The sequence below is a fragment of the Hippocampus comes genome, unplaced genomic scaffold (genome assembly GCF_001891065.2).
Source record: "Hippocampus comes isolate QL1 unplaced genomic scaffold, H_comes_QL1_v1.1 scaffold82, whole genome shotgun sequence".
In the NCBI taxonomy this organism is placed as follows: Eukaryota; Metazoa; Chordata; class Actinopteri; order Syngnathiformes; family Syngnathidae; genus Hippocampus; species Hippocampus comes.
Genome location: NW_017805135.1, coordinates 777,013 through 798,890, shown reverse-complemented (window position 1 = coordinate 798,890; position 21,878 = coordinate 777,013). Strand labels below are relative to the sequence as shown.

The 21,878-nt window shown below is 42.3% G+C and overlaps 1 protein-coding gene across 1 annotated transcript in view; it reads left to right on the top strand.

The window, feature by feature from the left end:
* ntrk3b (neurotrophic tyrosine kinase, receptor, type 3b) overlaps positions 1–21,368 on the top strand; it is a 160,263-nt gene extending 138,895 nt beyond the window's left edge. The window contains 4 exon segments of the mRNA XM_019866554.1: positions 1,629–1,801; positions 4,220–4,463; positions 15,677–15,835; positions 17,361–21,368. Coding sequence (XP_019722113.1) covers positions 1,629–1,801; positions 4,220–4,463; positions 15,677–15,835; positions 17,361–17,546 — 762 coding nt within the window. The 3' untranslated portion in view covers positions 17,547–21,368.
* Positions 21,369–21,878: the final 510 nt, after the last annotated feature.

Below are 21,878 nucleotides of genomic sequence, written 5' to 3'. Positions count from 1 at the left end.
GTGGCACTTGAGCACTTGGTAGTATTTTTTTGGAGGGGTGCCCAGTCCAGACACATTTCCTTAAGAGTGCACTTTGATTTGGTAATAGAATTTTATTGCCATTTTACCTACTCGCCCCCCGTACATTTCCCCACTGTCTTCACGACATATTTCCATCCCAAGGTCTTTTGACTTGCGTGAGCGGGGCTGCAATAAACCACGTTTTTTTGTTTTTTTTTGACGGGGGGTCTTTTCTATATTTCTAATGCGGTAGGCTTTCAATAGAAGTCCGGGCTCAATCAGTTCTATTATTGCTGGCGCACCTGCAACTCTCAAAAGAGCAAAGAGCTGCTGAGATTAAAAAAAAGAAACCAACAAACAATAGGTTTCACAGTTAGGGCGAGTGATCCGCCCGCTAAATAACGAGAGAGGCATGTGCGGCCTTACTTGCAGAAAAACTGAATTTTTCGCCGAGGCTAAGCAACAATCAGGGGAATTTTTATGCCGGCTGATTTATTGATTTGTATTTTTTCTTCTCTCCTTACCTCTCGGTTGACAAGCCGGCTGGTTCAAACAAGCACGAAAAACATATTTTGTTAGTTATGAATGATAACCTCGACCTTGCGCAACATGAATTAAAAAAATAAAAAATCCGCCGTCAAAAAAAAATAATAATAAATGCATGGCACATTCAGTCATGCACGGGAACAAAGTGTGTTCTATGAATAATGCAACGGTTCCCTCCATTTATTTGTGATATCTGACAAATTGCACAAAAGAAATCAAGACAATGACGAGAATTAATCCACAGTCAAAAAAAGTCTATGCTTGGTCACGCACAGGCGACTGCACGCACGGCCAATCCACAACACACTTTGGCAAGTCCTGTCCATGTCCTATGATGAATGGAATCATTACTTTTGCCATTTATTCGGAAGAACTGTCCCCTTGCATAGTACAAGCTAGCATGAGTGGCTAACTTGCAACCTTGGTTCCTTCAAGAAAGATATTTCGTTATTGTAGTGTCATAAATAAAGAACTTTTTTTCCTCCCTCTAATTTAAAAAATACAAGTTAAAAAGGCAAAAGCTGACAGAGCACAAAAGGTGCGAGATTTTTTTCAGCTCAAAACTTGAGGGGAAAAGTTGTATTAAAACAGATGAGGGCACATGCATCTGACAAAATTATCCGAAAAATGTCAAACGTGAAAGTAAAGTAGGCCTGTCTAGACCTTTTATTGTCATTTATAATCTGTCTGCGTATTAACGCAAACTGTCACACTCAAACTACATTATGAAAAAAAAAAAAAAAAGTCAAATCGAATAAACCAAACCCTGTCGTGGTCCGTCTTCTCCCATCATCCCTTGCCATGTTTTTGCAGCTCATTATACTTTTTTCATTGCTTATGTCCCTGCCAAACTTTCCGGCAAGTGACTAATTACTTTCTTGGGGGAAAAAAAAAACCCACATCACAAAAGTGGCGGTTGTCTTATCTTGTTTCTTACCTGTCGGCGGAAAGACTTGCAAGGTGAACGCCAGGCGGATGTTTTCCCCAAGGACTGACTGCATGTCCTTATCTTGCCTCTGTCCCCTCGACGTTCTTTTTTTTTTTTTTTTTTTTAAACACAACTTTTTTTGTACTCTCTCCAGACACTGAAAGATCCTAACCTGTCGGCAAGGAAGGACTTCCAGAGGGAGGCTGAGCTGCTGACCAACCTGCAGCACGACCACATCGTCAAGTTCTACGGCGTTTGCGTGGACGGCGACCCCCTTATCATGGTCTTTGAGTACATGAAGCATGGAGACCTCAACAAGTTCCTCAGGTCTGGTCCATTTTCCTGAACGCTGTGCTGTGAGAGCCGCCACCTTGCACAATAGAAACGATTAAAAATCGACTCCACGGGATGCTTAGTCATGCACGGGCACCAAGGTTGGTCTCTATCATGCGCGACAGAGATAAACCGCATGACTAGAAATAATCCAGAGTTCATACAAAAAGTTTACGGTCAGACACATCCAGGTACAATCAATGTGCCGTACAATTAATGCGATCGCACCTCTCGCTCGTTAATGAAAACTGCCACGTTGCACTATAGAAATGAAAATGAATTACCCACAGGCTGTCATATAGATGACACACTACAACATTTGCGTCCACAATGTCCTGCCATCAATACGATGGCTTCTCTCATTAGTTATTCATGACACACAAAAGAAAAAGAACAACTTTAAATAATGCACGATTAAAAGAACGCATTCGCTGTGAAGACAAGCTCCATTAAAGATCCACAATGTGTCTTCATACATGTACAGTTCTGGCTTATACGTTCCCAATGATTCCCTGTCAACATCATGCATGTTCATTCAACGTGACCTCCGCGAACGCAATCAGCCACATCTTGCACCTAGCGTGAAAGAGTGTCATCATTCACCACGTCAAAGGATTTCCCCCCCTTGAAGAAGATGGTCACAAAAATCACGCGCTGGGCCATAATGTGTCTTCTTTGTCAACTATTGATCAAACTTCAGATGTGAGGAAGGCTGCAAACACACACGCAGGATTGGAACGTGAGCTCAGGGGAAGGTTTCCAAGAACATAAGAGCTCCACTGTACATGCGCCGTGTCGCTGTTGTCAAATTCGCAACTAGACCAGTCAAACCACAAATTGACTGCAACAAAAGAGTTCAAGAATGAAAGCTGATGAACGTCAAAATGGCTCCATCAAAGAAGTTGATAACAGCTTTGCATGCTCTGTTAGTCGTTACAATTAAAGCCGAGTTTATCGGCAAAATTAAAGCTCGTGAACTTCCAAGTGACCGTGGCAAAGAATTGTTGATAAGAGTAGGCTGGTATGTGAATTTTATCAACACAATTAAAGCTGAGTTCATAACCAGATTACGTGGTGGTCTAAAGATTCACTCCCTGCCCCTTCTTGTCAAATCTGAGTCACAGATGATCTAAATTGGAGCCCTTTTTGACAAAATCCTGACCAAAACTGGCTGAGAGTCCTATCATGCCAACAAACACCAGAGGTGTCGCCCTACCAAAATAAAAGTAGTGCAAAGCTCTGAAGTGGATTTGATTTAATTGTGAAGATTCAACTAATGAAGCGTCCAACTGAGCGTTTTGTCAAACTGTTAACATCGCCCCCTGTGGGCAACTGAAAGCAATGCAGGTTGAATGATGAATAATGCTGATGGATGGGCGGAAAACCGGATCCATGTCTTTTTTTAGCATTAGTCAAATCGTCAGTCATTTCAAACGAGGGCAAGACACTTTTAATAAGGCAAGACGGTTGTCTAAAAATATGTTTTTTATTTAATTTAATGACATGAAAATCACTCGCCGTGCGTGACACACATGGCAAGACGGCGAAGCCTCTGCTCGTCATCTTGCATTAGAGATTCATTATTAGCTTCGCTCTTCGAGCACAAAACCTTTAATTGGCCTAAATGTGACAGATGGAAACAGAATGACAGCCCGTGTGTGTTAGTGTGTCCCTGTGCGCTGCCTTCGTCTTGTAATCACAGCGACGAGAAGGTGATGAGGACAGCGGGATCTTCACGCCAGGAGGTTGAGGGGTGGGAGTCGTCATCGTCACCCATAAATGTTTAAAAAAAATAAAATGCAAATGAGCTCTTAATCTGCACTCGACACAGTCGTGGTACCTCAAAACAACTCCGCACGGGGCGAATGCCATGATTACAAAACCCCTCTCAACCGCAAAATGACTGATAGCAATGGTGAATCCATCAGAATTCAAGCTTCTGAAACTCAAAAACAATCACAATGGCAAAATAGTTTTTCAAAGCAGGTTTGCATAACAATTAAAGCTGAGCTCACAATCATTATTAAAGCAGTTATTTTTCCAAATAATAGCTGCTGACGGCCTGCTCAACACGATGTTAGCCTCACCTGTTGCCATTCCATTTGCTGGAACTGGTGTACTCTTTTACTGCACAGCCTCCACATTGCTGCGGCACTTCTTCAGTTTCCACTCAGGGAAGATTGATGTGTGATGATAACTTTTGAGCATTGAAATAAAAGAAACTGACTTTTAAAGCAATGTATAGGGCAGATAGATTGTGGGCGGCTAGCTAAAAGGTAACATTGTCGTCTACATTTTCACTCCGTGCTACTTTTTGTCAAACGGCACAAACAAATGCCACTCACAGGTAATCCAAATGCAAGACCTTTGCTGTTCCCAAACGTAACCAGAGTAACATTATCCTCAACGCAGAGCCCACGGCCCAGACGCCATGATACTCGTGGATGGCCAGCCGCTCCAGTCCAATGGTGAGCTGGGCCTCTCCCAGATGCTGCACATCGCCTCCCAAATTGCATCGGGCATGGTCTACTTGGCCTCGCAGCACTTCGTCCACCGGGACCTGGCTACTCGCAACTGCCTGGTGGGCAACGGCCTCCTAGTCAAGATCGGCGACTTCGGCATGTCAAGGGATATCTACAGCAGCGACTACTACAGGGTAAGTGGGCCAGACTCTTCCATTTCATGAAACTCCGGGAAGGAGCGAGGCTGGCACCCTTTGGAAGATTTTGCACCGAGTTTATCTGTCACCTTTATTTCAGGAGCAAAAATCATAAAAAAAAGAGCAGTTGCTGCTGGACCAAATAAAGCTCAGCACTAAGTGAAATATAATAATCGATCCAATCCCAACTGAAGTATGGCATTCAAGGTGTGGCATGTTATGGACATAAGTGGCATATTAATTTGATATGTTGCATGGCAAAATTATGATGTCTTGAGTTTTAAATAAAGGTTGCATATTAGTTGTGATGGCATATGTTGTTTATGCCATGTCAAGGCCATGTGTGCTACATCAAGATTCCGGGTGGCAGGTCAAGGTGTGACATATGAAGGTTATATGTGTCATATTCAGGTGTATAATGGCAGTGAATCAGCAAAAAATTAGCGTCTCTGTGGAAAAAAAATCCCAACCAAACCTGTGGACCACATTCAGTATCCTGTAATTGGCTCTTCCTCACACCACATGGCCCCAAAAGAAATCGAACCTTGTGTCCACACCAGAGAAGTGTCCACAATTCCCATGAAAGCTGAACCACTTTCTACATGCCCAGAATAAAAGCACAGCCTGGTAACCAAGGCGTCTGTTTGGCATCTTCAATGTCAACTGTGCAAATATTTCCACGTCCAGTCTCCCTCAGTCTGCAGGGACGTGCCGTGTGCAAGAATTTAGTGTCATTGCAATTCCGAGCATGTCGTCCAACTCGGTTAGCATTCCTCTAGTAGCCTCCTGGGCTTGTTTGTGCTCATTACGAGGACCTGGGGAGGAGCTTTATTATGGATTTGACCTAGTTTAATTCATTCCTAATAACAGAAGAGGTATGTATTTCCCCCCAGCAGAGTGGCTAATGCTAACAGTACTATTAAAAGTTATGTATTAAAAAAACATTCAAAATATGTCAAATCCTGTAGAAATGGGTTTTTGAGGATGGGGAGGAAAATAAAAGTGAAGCTTCCAGACCAAGTCAAGGTCTCATGCAGATCATGTGCCAGTTGTCGTTTGATAAAAATCAAATGATGTGACGTCACAGGCCGCCATCAGACTACGTACGTTGTTACATTGTTACTACGGTCGCCCGCATTAGAATCACATGACTATAATGAGTCAATCAACCCTTACGTTGACAAGAAGAAATTTGCCGGAATGATGACAGGGGTTGGGAGAGTTACTTCAAAAATGTCAATCCCCGCGCCCCCGTCTCACCCACAAACGCATATGCGCACACACGTGCACACGCACACATTCATGATTTTGATACGATTATAGAGGACGTCAGCAGCGAAAAAATGGGTATATTTTTTGGGTGACAAGTTTACCATTTTTTCTTTTTTTTTTCACCTCTACATCTGTTTCCTTTACTTCACTCAGAGGGGAATTTATAGAGGATATTTTTTTTACCCAGTTGAATAATTTATCGAGTCATTTGCTGATTCGGCGCACGTACATGCACACTGCAGTCGGGAACCAGCGAACGACGCTATCATGTATGTTGAATGAGGACATTCGTTCAAATGTATGTTGCATGACGATGTCCAACAAATAACAAGGATGTGATTTTGGGCATGTTCTGTGTACAAACTAAAATTGCTACCTTTTAATGTAACACTGGCAAGAGTTGGGGGGGAAAAATGGTTTGAACTGTGTAGCAGCGTCTGGAAATACAAGTGTAGAATGTGATTGCAGTTTGGCATTCATGATAAGAGTTGGGGTTAGAGTAGCATTCAAGTTTGGGGTTTGGGGGTTCGGGTTCAGGATTACAGTTAGAGTTGAGGTCAAATATTGTATTTTCCACACTATAAGGTGCACCTAAAAGCATTCAATTTTCTCAAAAGCCCACCGTGCACCTTATAATCCTATGCACCTTCTATATTAATCAATATTCTGATTTCTTGGACGTAGTATTTTAAGAGTTCTGGTAAAGCACTTTGTTCCAGCTGCAGCAGCTGTGAAACCTCTATTTAAATAAAGCTGTATTGTATTGTATTCCTTTAGCGTAGCTCTATCTAGTGGATGCATAACGCAACAGCACCCAATATTGTAGCTTCTATTCTATGTGCCTTACGATGTGGTGCGCCCTATATATGAAAACTGTTTTAAAATAGGCCATTTATTGAAGGTGCGCCTAATACTACGACACATCTTATAGTGTGGAAAAAAACGGTAATTAACGCATACAGCTGGCAATAGGCGCAGATCCGGTCACTCCTCCAGACCCTCCTAAGAATGATATTTGATTTCTGTTTGTGAAATACAGAGCAGTGCCTCAAATTAAAACCTATGCGTAATGAAACAAAATTTTTGACTTGAAGATCAATTACATTGGTCAATGGCACCTTATATTTTGTCTAGCTAGTTAGCGAGCTAAAATGAGCTCATCAGTAACAAGCCTGCACGAGCTGCTATTTTTTTTTGACAAACGCAATCGGGAGTGTACTCGTTGAATTTTTATTTTAACCTTCTAATTTATATCCTAAATTTGAATATCCATGAAGATCTAAGCTAACCAGCGACAGCAGTGCATTGTGGGACTTGAACTCGGACTTTGCAGTTCTGTTTTAATGTCAAATAAATGTTTCCTCAGAGGATAAAAGCCAATTTTCGTCTGTAATCTTTGGTATTTGTAGAACGTGTATACCATCATGTTTTTTCACGCGCAGTGAGCCGTATTTTATCAGTGGGTTGTCAAAACAATCAAAGTGGGCTGCCTCTCTCTCTCTCTCTCTCTCTCTTTTTTTTTTTTAATTCTCTCTCTGTTAGAATTAAACAAAGGTTGCAGGTAGTTGGCGGGACGCAAAATCACTTCAAACTGCTTATTAGAGCCTGTCAGGAAAAAAGATTTCAGGGCTTACATTGTGTGTTGCCCACGGGAGAATAGGATAAAAACACCCGCTTGTTACCCCCGTCGGCTTGCCTGCAACACGAGTCTCCCAATTTAGCAATGGAGGGGGCTTTTTTTTGTTTTGTTTTGTTTTTAGCAAAATATAAATAGCGGCATCGAGGAACGTTACCAAGACAAGAAGCCGACGATAACATCCATCCATTCATGGATGTCACTTATCCTATTTGGGCGAAAGGCAGAAGTACACCCAGGATCGGTCGCAGGGCAATCATAGCGCATTGACCATAACTGTTAGGGGGGATTGCTTGTGTTTCCATAATGACAGCTGGTTGGCGTTCATCTCAAGTGTGGATAGATTCTTGGATGGGATAACAGGTGCACGGCATCTATTGGAGATGGCACAGCACCTATTTCAGCAAACCCTGTACACCGTATGTCGCGTGAGCAAATGTTTTAGATGGCCTTTCATAAAGAGATCATCAAGTGCTTTAATGCAGGCTCTTACAATGTTATGTTTGATCTTTTTAAATATGATATTGGAACTGTACTGTTTTTTTTTGTATATACCCAAATAGGATGAGCACATTTTAAGAACTAGAACATGTATAAACAGATATAAAGATAGGACCTGCCTGGTTTTTTTTTTTGTTTTTTTTTTTTTTTACAGAAAGTAACAAGCGCTGGAGATATGCTTATGTGCCGGTTTCAAGGACTTATATGTTGTGTTCCCGAGTTTCGTTGCCTGTACCTGCTCTGCTTTGAAGACAAACGGTCCCCAGGTTTTTCCCCCTTTCAAGGATCAAACAGGCACTTCTGCCTCTGCATTATTTATCGAGCAGCAACGGCTTTGTGCTAATGAGTCTGCAGGTTATATTTATTACCGCTGCACCGCGCAAAGCACAACACAATTTTTTACATCTTCATGCCGCCCCCTTACACACAATTTGCTTTTTTTTGTTTTGTTTTGTTTTTTTTTAACACAGAGAGAAATTGTTCTTTTTGACCCAGGTTAGAGTCAAGACAAACAACTTGCTTGTTGTAGGTATGCTGTAACTGACAGACAGCTATTCCCTGACTCTGAATGACGCACATTTTAGTCGTGAAGACTTCATCATTCACGACATATATTTCCGGCCCTAATGGAGTTAAAAAAAAAAATAATTCTCTCCCACATTTCATACACTACGTGAGGTCCAACCTGATGCCTTTTTCAAGCTGGTAGAAGGATATTCCAAATGTGCAGGTTGGCGTGTAATTAAAATTCCACGAATTGTGCTATCACAGGGAGGCATGTGAATAAGCTGTTATAAAAAAAAAAAAAAAAAAAATCCCAAATCATTCATACTCTCCTGCTAAATCAAAGCAACTCACGTCTAAAGTGATACTGTAATTGCCAAAAAAAAAAAGACCTGTGTGATAGTGAACTATCTCTTTATTTAGCCTCACAGCATTGTATATTCTCATATTCCACTCTTTGTCCTAAAGGTGCCAAACTTCATTTCATAAAATATAGGATGAAAGATTTTACTGAAAACTCCCATTTTATGAGCTCGTGTCATTTTATTGAATTGTGATATTTTTATTCAATTTTGTCTTCAGTATAACTTAATTTACTTCTATTTTATTAGAATTATGTGATTTTATGGGGGGGGTTCGTTTCACATCATTTTTTTACTTAATGGCACTTTATTTCATTTGTTTTGTTAGGCCCAAGAAGGCAAACAACATTTATTTAATTTAATTATTATTTTATGACATTTCATTGATTTAACTTTCATTGAAATGATTTGTATTTCTTTTTATTTTAGTTTATTTTTGATTGACCTTTTTTACTCTGACTCAGTGTTTAGACATCTCAGCCGCGACAAGGAAGCTCAAAGCCCCGTGCGACTGCGCGCCGTCACCTTGAGAGTCGAGGAGCCTGTAGTAAAAATAAAATAATTGCTGTAATTTTTCTCGTTATTCTCCGTCAATGTCACATCGAGAAACCGGCGAGACTATGCACGCAGGGAACAAGAAATTCTTTTTTTATTTGCGGCCCACGTAAACCGGATTACTGCTCTGCCTGTCCTACCGTGGCAGGGGAGTGATTGGATTAACGGCGTGGAGAGCGCAGCGGCGCGGCGGGAGGATAGATTACCGGCACCGGTCGGGTCTTGTCGATGGGCGCTTGGCGGGCCCCTGCTGGGAGCCCAAGAAGGTCTTCGACGTCTTGAAGGGGGGCCCTCCTGATAACCATCTCGACGTGTACCATGTGACTACTCTCCCCGCGCCGCTATATCTGCTCCCCCAGCTTCGGCAGTTCACTTTTAGACACTCTGATGTCCATTAGGCTTCTTGGGCTGCAGTGCTGCTGAGTGCAGATAAAGCGGGCATTGGCTCGGACCGCTCGCATACTTGTGGGCGGCAGAAATATCAAAAGCGCTATGCGCTACTGCTACCGCGCCAGTGTGTATTCAGCAGTTTGCATGTGCATTACAGCCTGTGCCCAGATTTTTTTTAAAGGTTATTTGAAAGTCAAACCTGTTCAAATAAGCATGAGCTGATGAGTTAACACGTTTTTAGCCAAAACTAGTGTCACTCGTGTCAGGACCTCTTAAATCCTAGATCAAGTCAAACCTTTGAGTTAAGACGAAATCCAATACCAGGTTCATAGATCTTTATCGGATACGTCTGAGTCCGAGATTAGACCAAAAGCGGCCTCGAAACCATGACCAAGATCGATCTTGTGTTCTTTATCATTACTAATACCAATGTAGACCCCAGACCTTGCTAATAAAGACGGTGTTCCCTATGTCTAAGACCGAGACGACTTACAACACAATGGAGACCGAAAGCCCCTAAAAATGATCCGTCCAGAGGACAAGACCAAGATTTCATGTTCTACATCATTAGGAAAAGTTAATAAATGGCATACCATCCATCCAGGACTGAGTGCAAGACAAGTTTGAAATCTTTTCCGGAACAGGAAAAAAATAACAAATGGATGTCAGTACCATGACTTTGAGAAGTCAAGGTCAAAATTAAGAGTAAAATCCGAACCCGAAAGCCCCTAAAAGGGATCGTAACGGCAAACGTTTTTTTTGGAGCTAGTGTCAATGGTGTCAAAACCTATTCCAATGAGAGTCAGTCAAGAATTTAAGGAGTTCAGATCACACATTAAGCCCTCAAATCAGTTTAAAAAAAATCCAGAGCGTACAATACAATACATCTTGATTTATATAGCGTACTTTGTCTGAGTCCAAGACGAGACACTACGCTAGTCCCAACATTGCCAAATTGAGGAAATGTATCCCCGCATTATTATTTCAGCACACTTTATAGAAACAGAACAGTTCATATTACTGCACTTTTAAGTCATCTCTGTTCATTTGCCCTGGCAACTTGCAACTCTAGCTGGGAAAACGATACCCTTCCCGCTAAAGCCTCCCCTGGGACTGATGCGGTGTGTTATTGAACAAAATGTGGCTAATCGAACTGTGGCAGACGTCATCCTAATTGATGTTGAATGACTTCAGAATTAACAGTTTTAACTGTCCCGGCAGGGGCGGATCACAGTTTTTAGTTTTGGAATTATTTTGAGAGTAAGCTTGCCGTTTTTACCGCTAAAGCGTGTCCCCACCCAGTCTTTGAGAAGCAGCTAATACCTCAAACTCCCTCTGGGTACATCGAAATGCGAGTGCAGAATCAGTGAGGAAAAAAAGGCAGAAGAAAAAATATTTCACTGGGATGCTAAATGCGACACTTAACCCCTGGCGGGATTAGTGGCAGACAGAGTTTGTAGCGCGGCGACGCACAGGTGCAAACGTGTCTGAATGTGTTACTGTCAAGCAAATTGGAGCTGAGGAATAAAGCTCAGTAAATCCTCGGCTGGACCTGCGGATAAATGCGTGAGACGCTTCCAAATTCAACAATATATCAGCCATTTGATCTCGTAGACAGGACGACCAAATGTGTTTAGATTTCACCCAGCAAGCAGAGAATTGGAAAATGATGCACTTCATTTGTTTTGCTGAAACACCAGAAAAGTCTGAAATTCAATGGACTGTGCTTTAGGCTTGCAGTCAGCATTCAGGCGCACTTGAAAGCTTTTCTATAAGTGGACCTCCAGGCGAAGTGCGTCGATAGCAATTGATGTAAAACGATTCCGTACAATTGCTTGTCACAAACGATATGTATGAAAGGCACTTTTTTTTTTGCTGTTGTTTTGCGAACATCTTCTCCAGATGTGCTGCGATTGACCCTCAGCTGCTTCAAAATCGGACGTGAAGGACAAGCGAGAAGGCAAACGAGAGACGTCAAGTCAGCAAGTTAAAGTTTGACAAAGTGCTGGCGCTGGAGGACGTTGTGCATAAACGCCCAGGGAAGGAGCCGCCTGTTTGGCAGCTTGTCAAATCTGACGCCTTTTTACGAGCATGGTGGAGATCCAGACGCTGTGTCAAGCTGACACGAGGAAAACGTGTTTGCCTTTCAAAGCGAGGAAGGCAATTAGTAAAGATGACAGCATTTTCCTGTGATTGCTTTGTGCGGAAAATGTCACTCTGCGTATACTTTGGGGCTGGTTCTTCTTCGTACTGTATTTGAAATGAGGATAGATTTATACATGGACGGACAGATGAGAGGATTAATTAATGGACAGCTGACATGGATGGATGGATAGATGTGTGCATGCATGGATGAATGCATGGTTGGCTGGATTGATGGATGCACGGGTGTGCATAGAGGTGGGTCGGTGCGAGTTCTGGGTGGATGGCTGGATGGATGGAATGATAAATTAAGTGACAGTTAAATGAGTGAACAGATGACTAACAGGTGATGGGTTGATGGATGAAAGGAATGGATAGATGAATGACTGAACAATTGGACAACTGCATGGATGGGTGGAGGGGCGGATGAGTGAATAAAAAGAGAAGATGATTGAACCTGAAGCCAGAGGCAGGTGCACAAGTGGACGGATGAATCCAAGGATGGATGGATGGCTAGACGAAAGGACACATTCAGTGATGGATGAGCGAGGTTCAGACAGACTCAAAACACGTTTTGTGAGTTTTTTATTTGAAAATATTAATAAAGAGCTTTACACACCACCTCAGTCAGTATCGAGGCTGTGGAAATTATTGAGGTATCCCAAATGCAAAAAAAAAAAAATAGGATCAAATTTCAAGTGCTTGACATTCATCCCTTTTCTCAGTATTTTCAAGAAACTTTACCAATGTTCAACTGCTGTTTACTAAAGAATGGTAAAAGGTAGAAATGTGCTTTTTTTCCTGATGAAAGAAGTGCGTTTAAAGCTTTGTTTTGGTATGCTCCATTTTTATATAGCAAGAGAACTCAATTTTCTGTAGGCCGTCAAAAATTTGTCAAAATGGTCCAAAATGGCTGGCACCGGCTCTCCCAATTTGAGAAATTGAATGAGTTCATGGTTGGATGGGCCAACTGACAAATGAATGGACAATAATGATGGATGACCAGAACCGATGAATTCAAGGAATAAATAGATAATCATGAATGAACAAAGAGAGTGGAACATGCAAAGTGGATAGACAGTTTTACAAATTGCTGGACAGATGGATGGCCGGACACTCTGATGAATGGAAAGAACAGCAAAATGATGAGGAACCGCTGGTCAGACGGATTGAGGCGTGGATGGGCAGATGGCGAGATCTGTGGATGCGTGTGGATGGACAGACAAATGCATGGACGACTGGCTCGATAGACGAACGGACGGATGGCTACACGGCCGGTCATCTGGATAGAATCAAATGATTGAATGGATGAACGTTCCAACAGGCAGATATTGGATGGTCCCATGGACCAATAGATGCAGGAGTGGCTAGATTGATGGGCAAATGCTTGAAAGGATTGATGCAATGGATGAATGCATTACTGAGTGAACTAACTCTCGATCAGGGTTAGGAGAGGTAATATGGTTGGAGGTTAGTGTTGGTACGGTTTAGGTCTAGAGTTGGGTTTTGGGTTCGGGTTAGAGGTGGTTGGGGTTTGGTTGGGGTTAGGGGTAAGGTCATCAGTGAGAGTTATTAACAGAGTTAGAGGTAGAGATCGTCGTTTTAGGGTTAGGTTCCGAGTGAGGGAGTATATTACTTGGGTTAGGTGTTAAGGTTTGTAGGGTTAGGGTTGGCGTGGTTAGGGTTTTGTTTGAATAAGATTAGGGTGGGTAATTAGTGCTCCGCACTATTTATTTGAATCCTAATAAGATCAGAGGGCTAGAATTAGTGTTACTAGTTACTAATTCTTGTGTTGCTAGCCTACCGTTCATCGGTTTAGGTATTTTTATTTTTTTTGTGTGTGTGTGTTAAGAAGCTTCGGGTTTAGTGTTACTGATGGCACAAATTTTTCTGTTCAGAATTTTCACACATGGCAGCTTTTCTGCCCATGTGTGCTTGAGAATTGTGTGCAGCATAATTTCACAAACAGCAACAGATTGACTGCCAACCGACTTTCCTTCCAAACTATAAGCGATATCATTTCAAAACACTTTGTAGTAGAGCCAGATAACTTTGTGTCGGGGCATAAGGTCATTTCCCGTAAATTCTACAAGCTCGGATTGCAAAGTGAGCAAGGCAGCAGACGCAACAAAATACTGAAGTCAGGACCTCCATTGATTGGAACCTTTTGTCCTCTCCAACGGTTCTCTTCAGGCTGGAACCAAAGTACTGCGCTAAATCCGCGTGTAATAACAGCGAGGATAAATTGTTCCTCCGCCGGTAGACTTGACTCTGTGGCCATGTGTTATTTATATGATCTGTCGATAGTGTAATTTGACCTCCCCCTGCTACGAGACCCCCGTCGTAATCTGTGTGATCTCCATGATTAATATTGTTTTAGCGTGTCGAGCTGAAACGCACAATACCGCGCCGCTCTTCGCCACATCCGTCTTGTCCAGCTCATCGCCGCTGTGATGAAAGCAGCCACACGCGGGTACGAGAAAGAGGGAAATAGATTTTTAAAAACCGTGCCTGCAAATGGAAGCTGAGGGGCGAGATGATGAATGGGTGATTGTTTGATCGATTAATATCCAGCCTTGGAGGATTTACAGCGACGGGGACTTCATTTCATGTTCGGCTGCCTTTGAAGCCATTCAAGAGATCGTGGTGTGCACATCCGTTCTCTGCCTTTGGCTCTTGCTTTGCCTGCTACCAGCGCTCAGGTTGACGTTTTCATCCCGATCCCTTATAGTTCCAAACCCAATTTGAAGGTTTATTTTTACATGAGTAGAAATCGTTATGAGGAGATGTTGGAATGATGCTTGTGACAACGAGATACTTAAACCGATAGACAGATATGCGGATGGTTGGTGAGACAAATGATGAAAAATTGTGTAATGGGTGTGGATGGATGGCGGGCCGCACAGTCATATGAATGGATGGAAACGGTACCGTACGTTAATGGCTCGAGTGATTTGTCAGTGAAGGGGCAGAAGAAGCAATGGATGGAACGTTGTGTCAAATGATTGTCCGGCAATTTCCATCGAAGGAGGAATGAACGCACAGCCAGGCAGAGATGCGTGGTGGGTTGGATTGAATGAATCAATTCATGGATGCCTTGATGGCCGGATGGAGTGATGAATGGACAGATCTATGGATGGATTGGCAAAAGAAGGGTGGATAGTCAGGCCGTTTGGCAATCGAGTAAAAGTGATCGACAAACTAATGAATGAATAAGCAGGTTTGTGTGTGTGTGTGTGTGTGTGTGTGTGTGTGTGTGTGTGTGTGTGTGTGTGTGTGTGTGTGTGTGTGTGTGTGTGTGTGTAAAGAGAATTGAACTCATGGATTACTGGATCCATGGATGAAATGATTGTTTCCTGGATTAATATGCAGCCTGGGATTTTATGACTTCATTTCATGCCGGGTTGCCTTTCAATCCGTTTCAAGAGATTCCGTGTGCACTATAGCTTTGCCTTCTATATGAATACAAACAGAACATAGCCTATACATTCTGGATGTAAACAGACTTTAAACATTTGCATGAACGCCAGCAGTGGCTTTTCAGCCGTTACTATCGACAAAGTGATCAGAAGACTTCCTTGGAGCGCTTACTGAAGGTGTTCGCCTCCGCCGACAATGGTGTTGTTTAATACCCTACCCCGAAAGGATTTCACCACCGCGTATTGGAACAGGTGGTGGGTGATTCTTCGCCATCCAGCAGCGATGGCGCCAGACATTCATGAGATGTTAAACCCGCGGTATCACTTAATCCCCCGATGCCCGCGAGTTACATTGATGACTGAATATTCTCATGGATGTGTGTGTGTTGTTTTTTGGTGTGTATTTGAATCTTCCTCTTCTTCAATCAGGTCGGAGGACACACCATGCTACCCATCCGCTGGATGCCTCCCGAGAGCATCATGTACAGGAAGTTCTCCACAGAGAGCGACGTGTGGAGCTTCGGCGTCATTTTATGGGAGATCTTCACATACGGCAAGCAGCCTTGGTTTCAGCTGGGTAACAACGAGGTAAACAATCTGTTTTTTTTTTGTTTTTTTTTCTCTTCATTGACATTTCATTTGTCATTGGTCCAACTCATTGTTGTTGCCCTACGTTTGACTGAGCACGAACTTCACTTTCCGTTTTTGGTGGTATTCAATACTTTATGGTTTCACATTACTCGTACCCTAATGTAATGAAAAAAGTGGAACACATGGTCAGCTCACGTCGCTGAAGTCTCACAAGATAAGCTACTCATCTGGTGTTGCCTTTGAGTCCGCTGTGTTCTATTCATTAGCGCGCATTCCACAAATTGGAGCAAATTATTGAATGAGTTGTTTTTTGACGCTATGATTAGATACGTGTGAAATTAATAACGTTGTGTGCTTCTGTGTGTGTTATGGGGTCCCCCCCTCCCACCCCCGTCAACGGCAGTGCCTTGGTAATTACACACCTTTTAAAAAAAAAAAATGAGCTAATTTTTAAGCTCTAATAGTGGTCCCACGAAGCAACGTCAGAGTGTCAAAACAACATTTATTCACGCAGCTAATTGGAGTACGAGCCCAACAAAGGCAACAATCACTCATCCCGTTAGCAAGGTCTTAAAGTAGCCGCCCACGCGGTTAGCGCCGCTGCTTTTCAATTCTTAGTAAAGATCCACTTTGTGTTGATCAAAATGCAACAATCCCCATGACTTTGTTTTAATGAACCGAGTGTCAACAACCTGGGGTAATGAATGTCATGTTTTTAGCAAAAGGTTTACTTTTAAATTTTGGTCATGACAAGCAAAGCTAAGCAATCGGTTTCCTTTGTGCAACTCTATTACTGAGGACGCTGTCATACACTCACAGCCATGCGATACAGATAAAACGATCAACAATGCTGTAACATGCACTCCAATTACAATACGATACGACTTTCTTCAGTGACGATGCAAGCGGATTCAGTCCAATTACCATGCAGGATGATTCCATTCATTTATTCCAATGAGCCTGTCACTTGTGCTCTTCTTCCGAGTGTAGAGTGTGACAGAAAGTATTTTCACATTTAAGGTGAGCTATATTGTCCAAATGGTTTTCTTTGACATAGCTTTCAGGAAAAACTAAGTCCATGATTTACAGGCAGCCTCAGACTTCGGTGACTCACGCCTCTTTGGTAGCCGCGCACACATTTCCAGGTTGCGAAATTTGGACAGGAGGATATGCGGAGGTGACAAGTGTGTAACCTCAGGCGGATTAAAGGGGAAAAAAAAAAAAAAAAGGACTTCTGCTCAAATGTGAGAATATGGCCTTTTGTGTTCAATTCGCAAAGCTCACCAATTCACGAGAATGATGATTTACTGATTTACGTAACACTCCTCGTGATGTGCTACGATACACTCCAGTTACAAATAGATAACAATACAATTCACTCCCGTGACACTGAGCTACAATAGCACTCACTCCAATGACTGTACAATACAAATCATTCCATTTGTGATTCGGTCCACTAAGATTCAGATTTTTATTTTTTTTTTCCAGTCCACATCCCTCATTGTTTCTACTCCACCCACAGGTCATCGACTGCATCACTCAGGGCCGCGTGTTGGACCGGCCCCGCGTTTGCCCCAAGGAGGTGTACGATATCATGCTCGGCTGCTGGCAGCGGGAGCCGCAGCAGCGACTCAACATCAAGGACATCCAGAAGGTCCTGTTCGCCATGGGGAAGGCCACGCCCGTCTACCTAGATATCCTGGGCTAGAGACCGAGCCAGTACGGGAATAGCCAAACCCCCCCCAGCCCCCTGCGTCACTGTCGAGGAAAACCACCTACAATGTTTGGGAAGGACTTAAGTGCCTGCAACACTTTTGGATATAGTGGATAAAATATAAAAACAAAAACAAAAAACCAACAACAAAAACACGCACTTTTACATTCTGTTTACTTGCTGTACAGGTTTAAAGACTTTTTCTTTCCCCGCGGAAAAAAAAAAACAACCGAAATATTGAGATTGACGACAACAAAGGGCCACAGTTTGATAAGAAGAGTTAGAATCCATCTTGGCATTTGGTTTTATGAATATATATGGAAATGTTACATATATTTTATATTTATTTCTTTTCTTTTTTTTTTTTTTTCTTTTTTGTCGCGTTTCCGACAGGGCACCGCCCGCCCCGCCCGAGACACCGACGACCAAAACTGTTTAGACTTTTAAAAAGGATGGAAGCCTTACTTTGCACTCTGATTGGCTGGAGCACGACGCGATTTTAACATGCAGCTGAGGCAGCAGGCGAAGGAGAGAACCGATCAGACAAACAGACAAATCTATTTTAATTTAAACAGGAAAAACAAAAAGAGAATGTACATATTGTAAAGTTCTACGTGTCAAAAGTTATGTTAACTTATTTTTTGCCAACTTTTATTCCCCCCCAATTCCTTTTTTCTGACTGTGATCTGGGTGGCTCGCGATTGGTGACGGTAAAAGCCACAAAGAAAGACTTTGGCGTCGCGCCGCCTCACCGCTACACTTTGCTTGGAAAATAGCATTCCTGCCGCCCGTGTGTTCACGCACACGAAGTCGTTTTTAGAGGGGGGAAAGCAGCTTTTTGAACCAGAGTATTGCAGGTGTTCTCCCCCCTCTCCCCCACCCCGCCCCCCTTGCAAGGAAACTCACAGAAGAAACTTTAAAGTTTAATAATTCAAGGTTTTCTTTCTTTGCTTATGTGCTTTCTTGCCGGGAGTTAGCCGAGACGCTCGCTATCGTGTTCAAGGGGAAAGTCACAATTCAAGCGAGAGGCTCAATATAGCTCGGAAACAGGCTTAAGCAAAAACATGGCGTATTGACGCACATGGTGACCGCAGCGTCAAGAGGGGAGTTATGACTCTCGTTACATCGATACATTGACACATTTTTGCCAGCGGGAGGCTCCTAGTTTGCGGTATTCAGTGAAAATGTGGGGATGATGCGTCATCAAACTTCACTGGCATCCCCTGCCCAAAATGGGCTGACTTCCTGTGTCTTTGTGGGCATGACTTTTTTTTTTTTTTTTTTTGTGGGTCTGCTCGTGGTAGAAATGTCCAAATGTCAATGGCCTTCGAGCTGAGTTTTTATTGTTTTATTTGACCTTGTGGTGTGGAGAGTTTCGTGGTTTTGTGTGAATCGTCCCAACTTTGCTGCCAAACTCTGCACACAGGCAACAACAAAAACATCCCACACAATTTAGCGTCACCCATCTGAAACTGGCTTTGGGAGCAAAATTTTTCCAAAATCTGGTGGACCATGATACTTCCGAGCTGTTTTGGTGGAGAAACAGGGGTAGGCGAATAGACGGCTAACATCGTGCTAGCACTCTCTAGCACCCTTCGAAAGCAGATTTAACCTGAGCTCACTCCAAGGAAGCACATTTTTCCTTCTTTTCAACGTCCCGCTACATGCTGCCCATTACTGCTGTGGAGTTTGAGCAAAAGGTCAGAATTTACTCGACTCACAAAAATTTGGGGATATCGTGCTCTCAGGGTGAGCCTAAAATAGCTGTAACCTTTGCAAGTGAATGTAATTTAACCTTCTCAAAACGTTTGCGTGTGCGTTTAAGTTTTAGTACTATTTGTGCAACCAGTTATTGTCTGGGTCGAGTAAAATTGAAATTTGAAGAGCCTCCATCGTCCCTGTTCATATTTTGATGTCATGAGATCAAGATGACACCCTAACAAACAGGATGAGCTCAGAGGCAAGTAAGTGGCCAGCTAGCTGAAGAGCGACATTAGCAGGAATTGCAGATATGCGTGAAAGTCAATGTCTTTAGAAAGAAATGTTGTCGTGAAATTTCACCCTAAAGTTCATTCTACCTAACTTTTGGAGAGTTGTGTAAGTTTGTCACTAAAATTTGAAGAGGACGTTGCAAACTTGAGTCACCCCCCTGTGAGGCTGCTAGCTAGCTCCTCCGGGACTCAACAAACCAGATTCATGCTTAATTAGCCAACATGAGATGAGCTGGAGAAGTTTTTTTTTTTTTTTTTTTTCATTTCAAGGCCGCTGCTTCAGCCTGTTTCCGATGAGTGAAAACTGTGCAAACTGACCGTGTACTTTTTTTTTCTTGCTCTGTCTAAATGTGGGTCTGCGATTGCAGAGTAGTTTTATCTCTACCATCGAGTCATCAAGAAAAATCTCGCTTGTCCTTCACATTTCTTTCCTTTGTTCTTTTATCAGCGAGCTACACGCCGTCGCTCCCGTGGCCTTTTGAACGACGACAAGCTGATAAAAAGAGCCACTTTTGCCTCAAGCACGTACTTTATCGATCAAGCAGTGATCAGTGAATTGTGATGGGTTTTTTTTGTTTGTTTTGTTTGATTAATTGTTTTCACTCAGTATGTTTACAGCTCGCTTTAGTCCGGCTGAACGCTTTGGTATCTAATCGAAGGAGGATTTGGGGCCACAGGGAAGAAAAAAAATACATCTGAGACATTCAATATGGCAGAGGTGGTGATCTGGTGGGAAGAGAATGTCTTTATTTCAGTCACTTTTTCATTTTTAAGCTGTCCATGAAAAACTAACAACATGTATGTTGATTGTTCAAAACACTTCAGGTGGATCAGCGAACATATCAAATTCCAAACAATGTACTTCTTACGTAGTAAACCCGTTATTCACAATTTGTGAGTAGAACACCACAAAATCATGAAATGGTTGAGTTTTCCACAAAAAAATGTCCCCCCCCCCCAAAAAAAAAAACAACAAAATGGCGAAATTGGCAAGTTTGCGACTGCCAAATCACGAATCTTAATTTTTCACAAGACAAAATGAATTTTTTCTCAGAACTCTTTGTTACTATTCTGTAGTCACGGCCCAATGGAGACTCGCTTTCAATCGCGGGTGCGTTCAGGTCTGTACATCTAGGAATCCAATTTCCGTTGGACTAACCTCCAAAACCGCTTTGTAAACATACTGAGTGACCAAGTGTTGCAATTCGGTGTTATGGATGTTTTTTCCTCATGGACTTTTAGGGCCAGGATAGCAAGTGTTGTGAGATAGATCGAGTACGGCGGGACGACATCCGCCCCCTCCCGTCGAAGCTTTTTGTGTATTCTCTTGTGGTGACCATCCCAAGACATTCTGGCACAGGTTGTGATCATTTGCAGGCTCGATGGCGTTCACGGTGAGCTCTTTCTTTTCACGGGTGAACTCATGGACCACTTTATATTTCTGTTGTTTCCCCCCCTCCTCAAGCAAAGCAAACGTTGGCTTCTTCTGACCATGTACTCATGTTACAGAATATAAAAATGTGATATAACAGCTGCGGTATATTAAGATACTGGTACTCCATGATAGCTCTTTGTATTAATGTGACTCTCTCTTTCTCTCTCTCTTTAAGAAAATGTCTTCAAAACAATCAGATGAGTTCCTTTTTTCCCCTCATTTTGTCCTGTGTTATAAAGATGTCTGAATTTGACAAAAAAAAAATCATCATGTCTGCATCCAAATGTTTTACACACACATTAATTAAGGGATGTTCTTGAATGTGTCATAAAAGGAAAAAAAAAGGTTTTTAAGATGTATAGATGCAGAGAAATAAAAGTCCCTTTGCGGAAAAAAAAACATGAAACAAAAAAATTGATCAGGCCAAGGTGACTGAGTTCAGTTGATAATATTTGTTTGTAAATTGACTTGAGGTACCCGCTGCTCAGCCGGACTTTTCCGCAGTACTTTCATGCGTTTAGCTTTTGAAATGTGCAAGTATTTGATTAAACAAAAAGTATTCATTCATTATTGAAGATGCAAGAATCCTGTTGACTTTGAGTTTTACGTGACCCGATTGGTAATTCACATATACGGTAGTAATATAATTCATTTCACTTTTAGAAACTCATGATTTGATATTTGACAAATGGAATCATTTTATGGGTGTACAGTATTTGTATTTAGTGTTTAAGTTCTATTGAAGGCTCTCTCCTTCAAATTTAACTCAAGATTTATAATCATTTTGAGTGATATGGAGCCCATAAAAAAAAAATACATAAAATGAATCCAAACACATATGTTTCATACGTAACTTAACCCTATCATGCACCCTGTAACCTGATAACATGATGAGCTGTC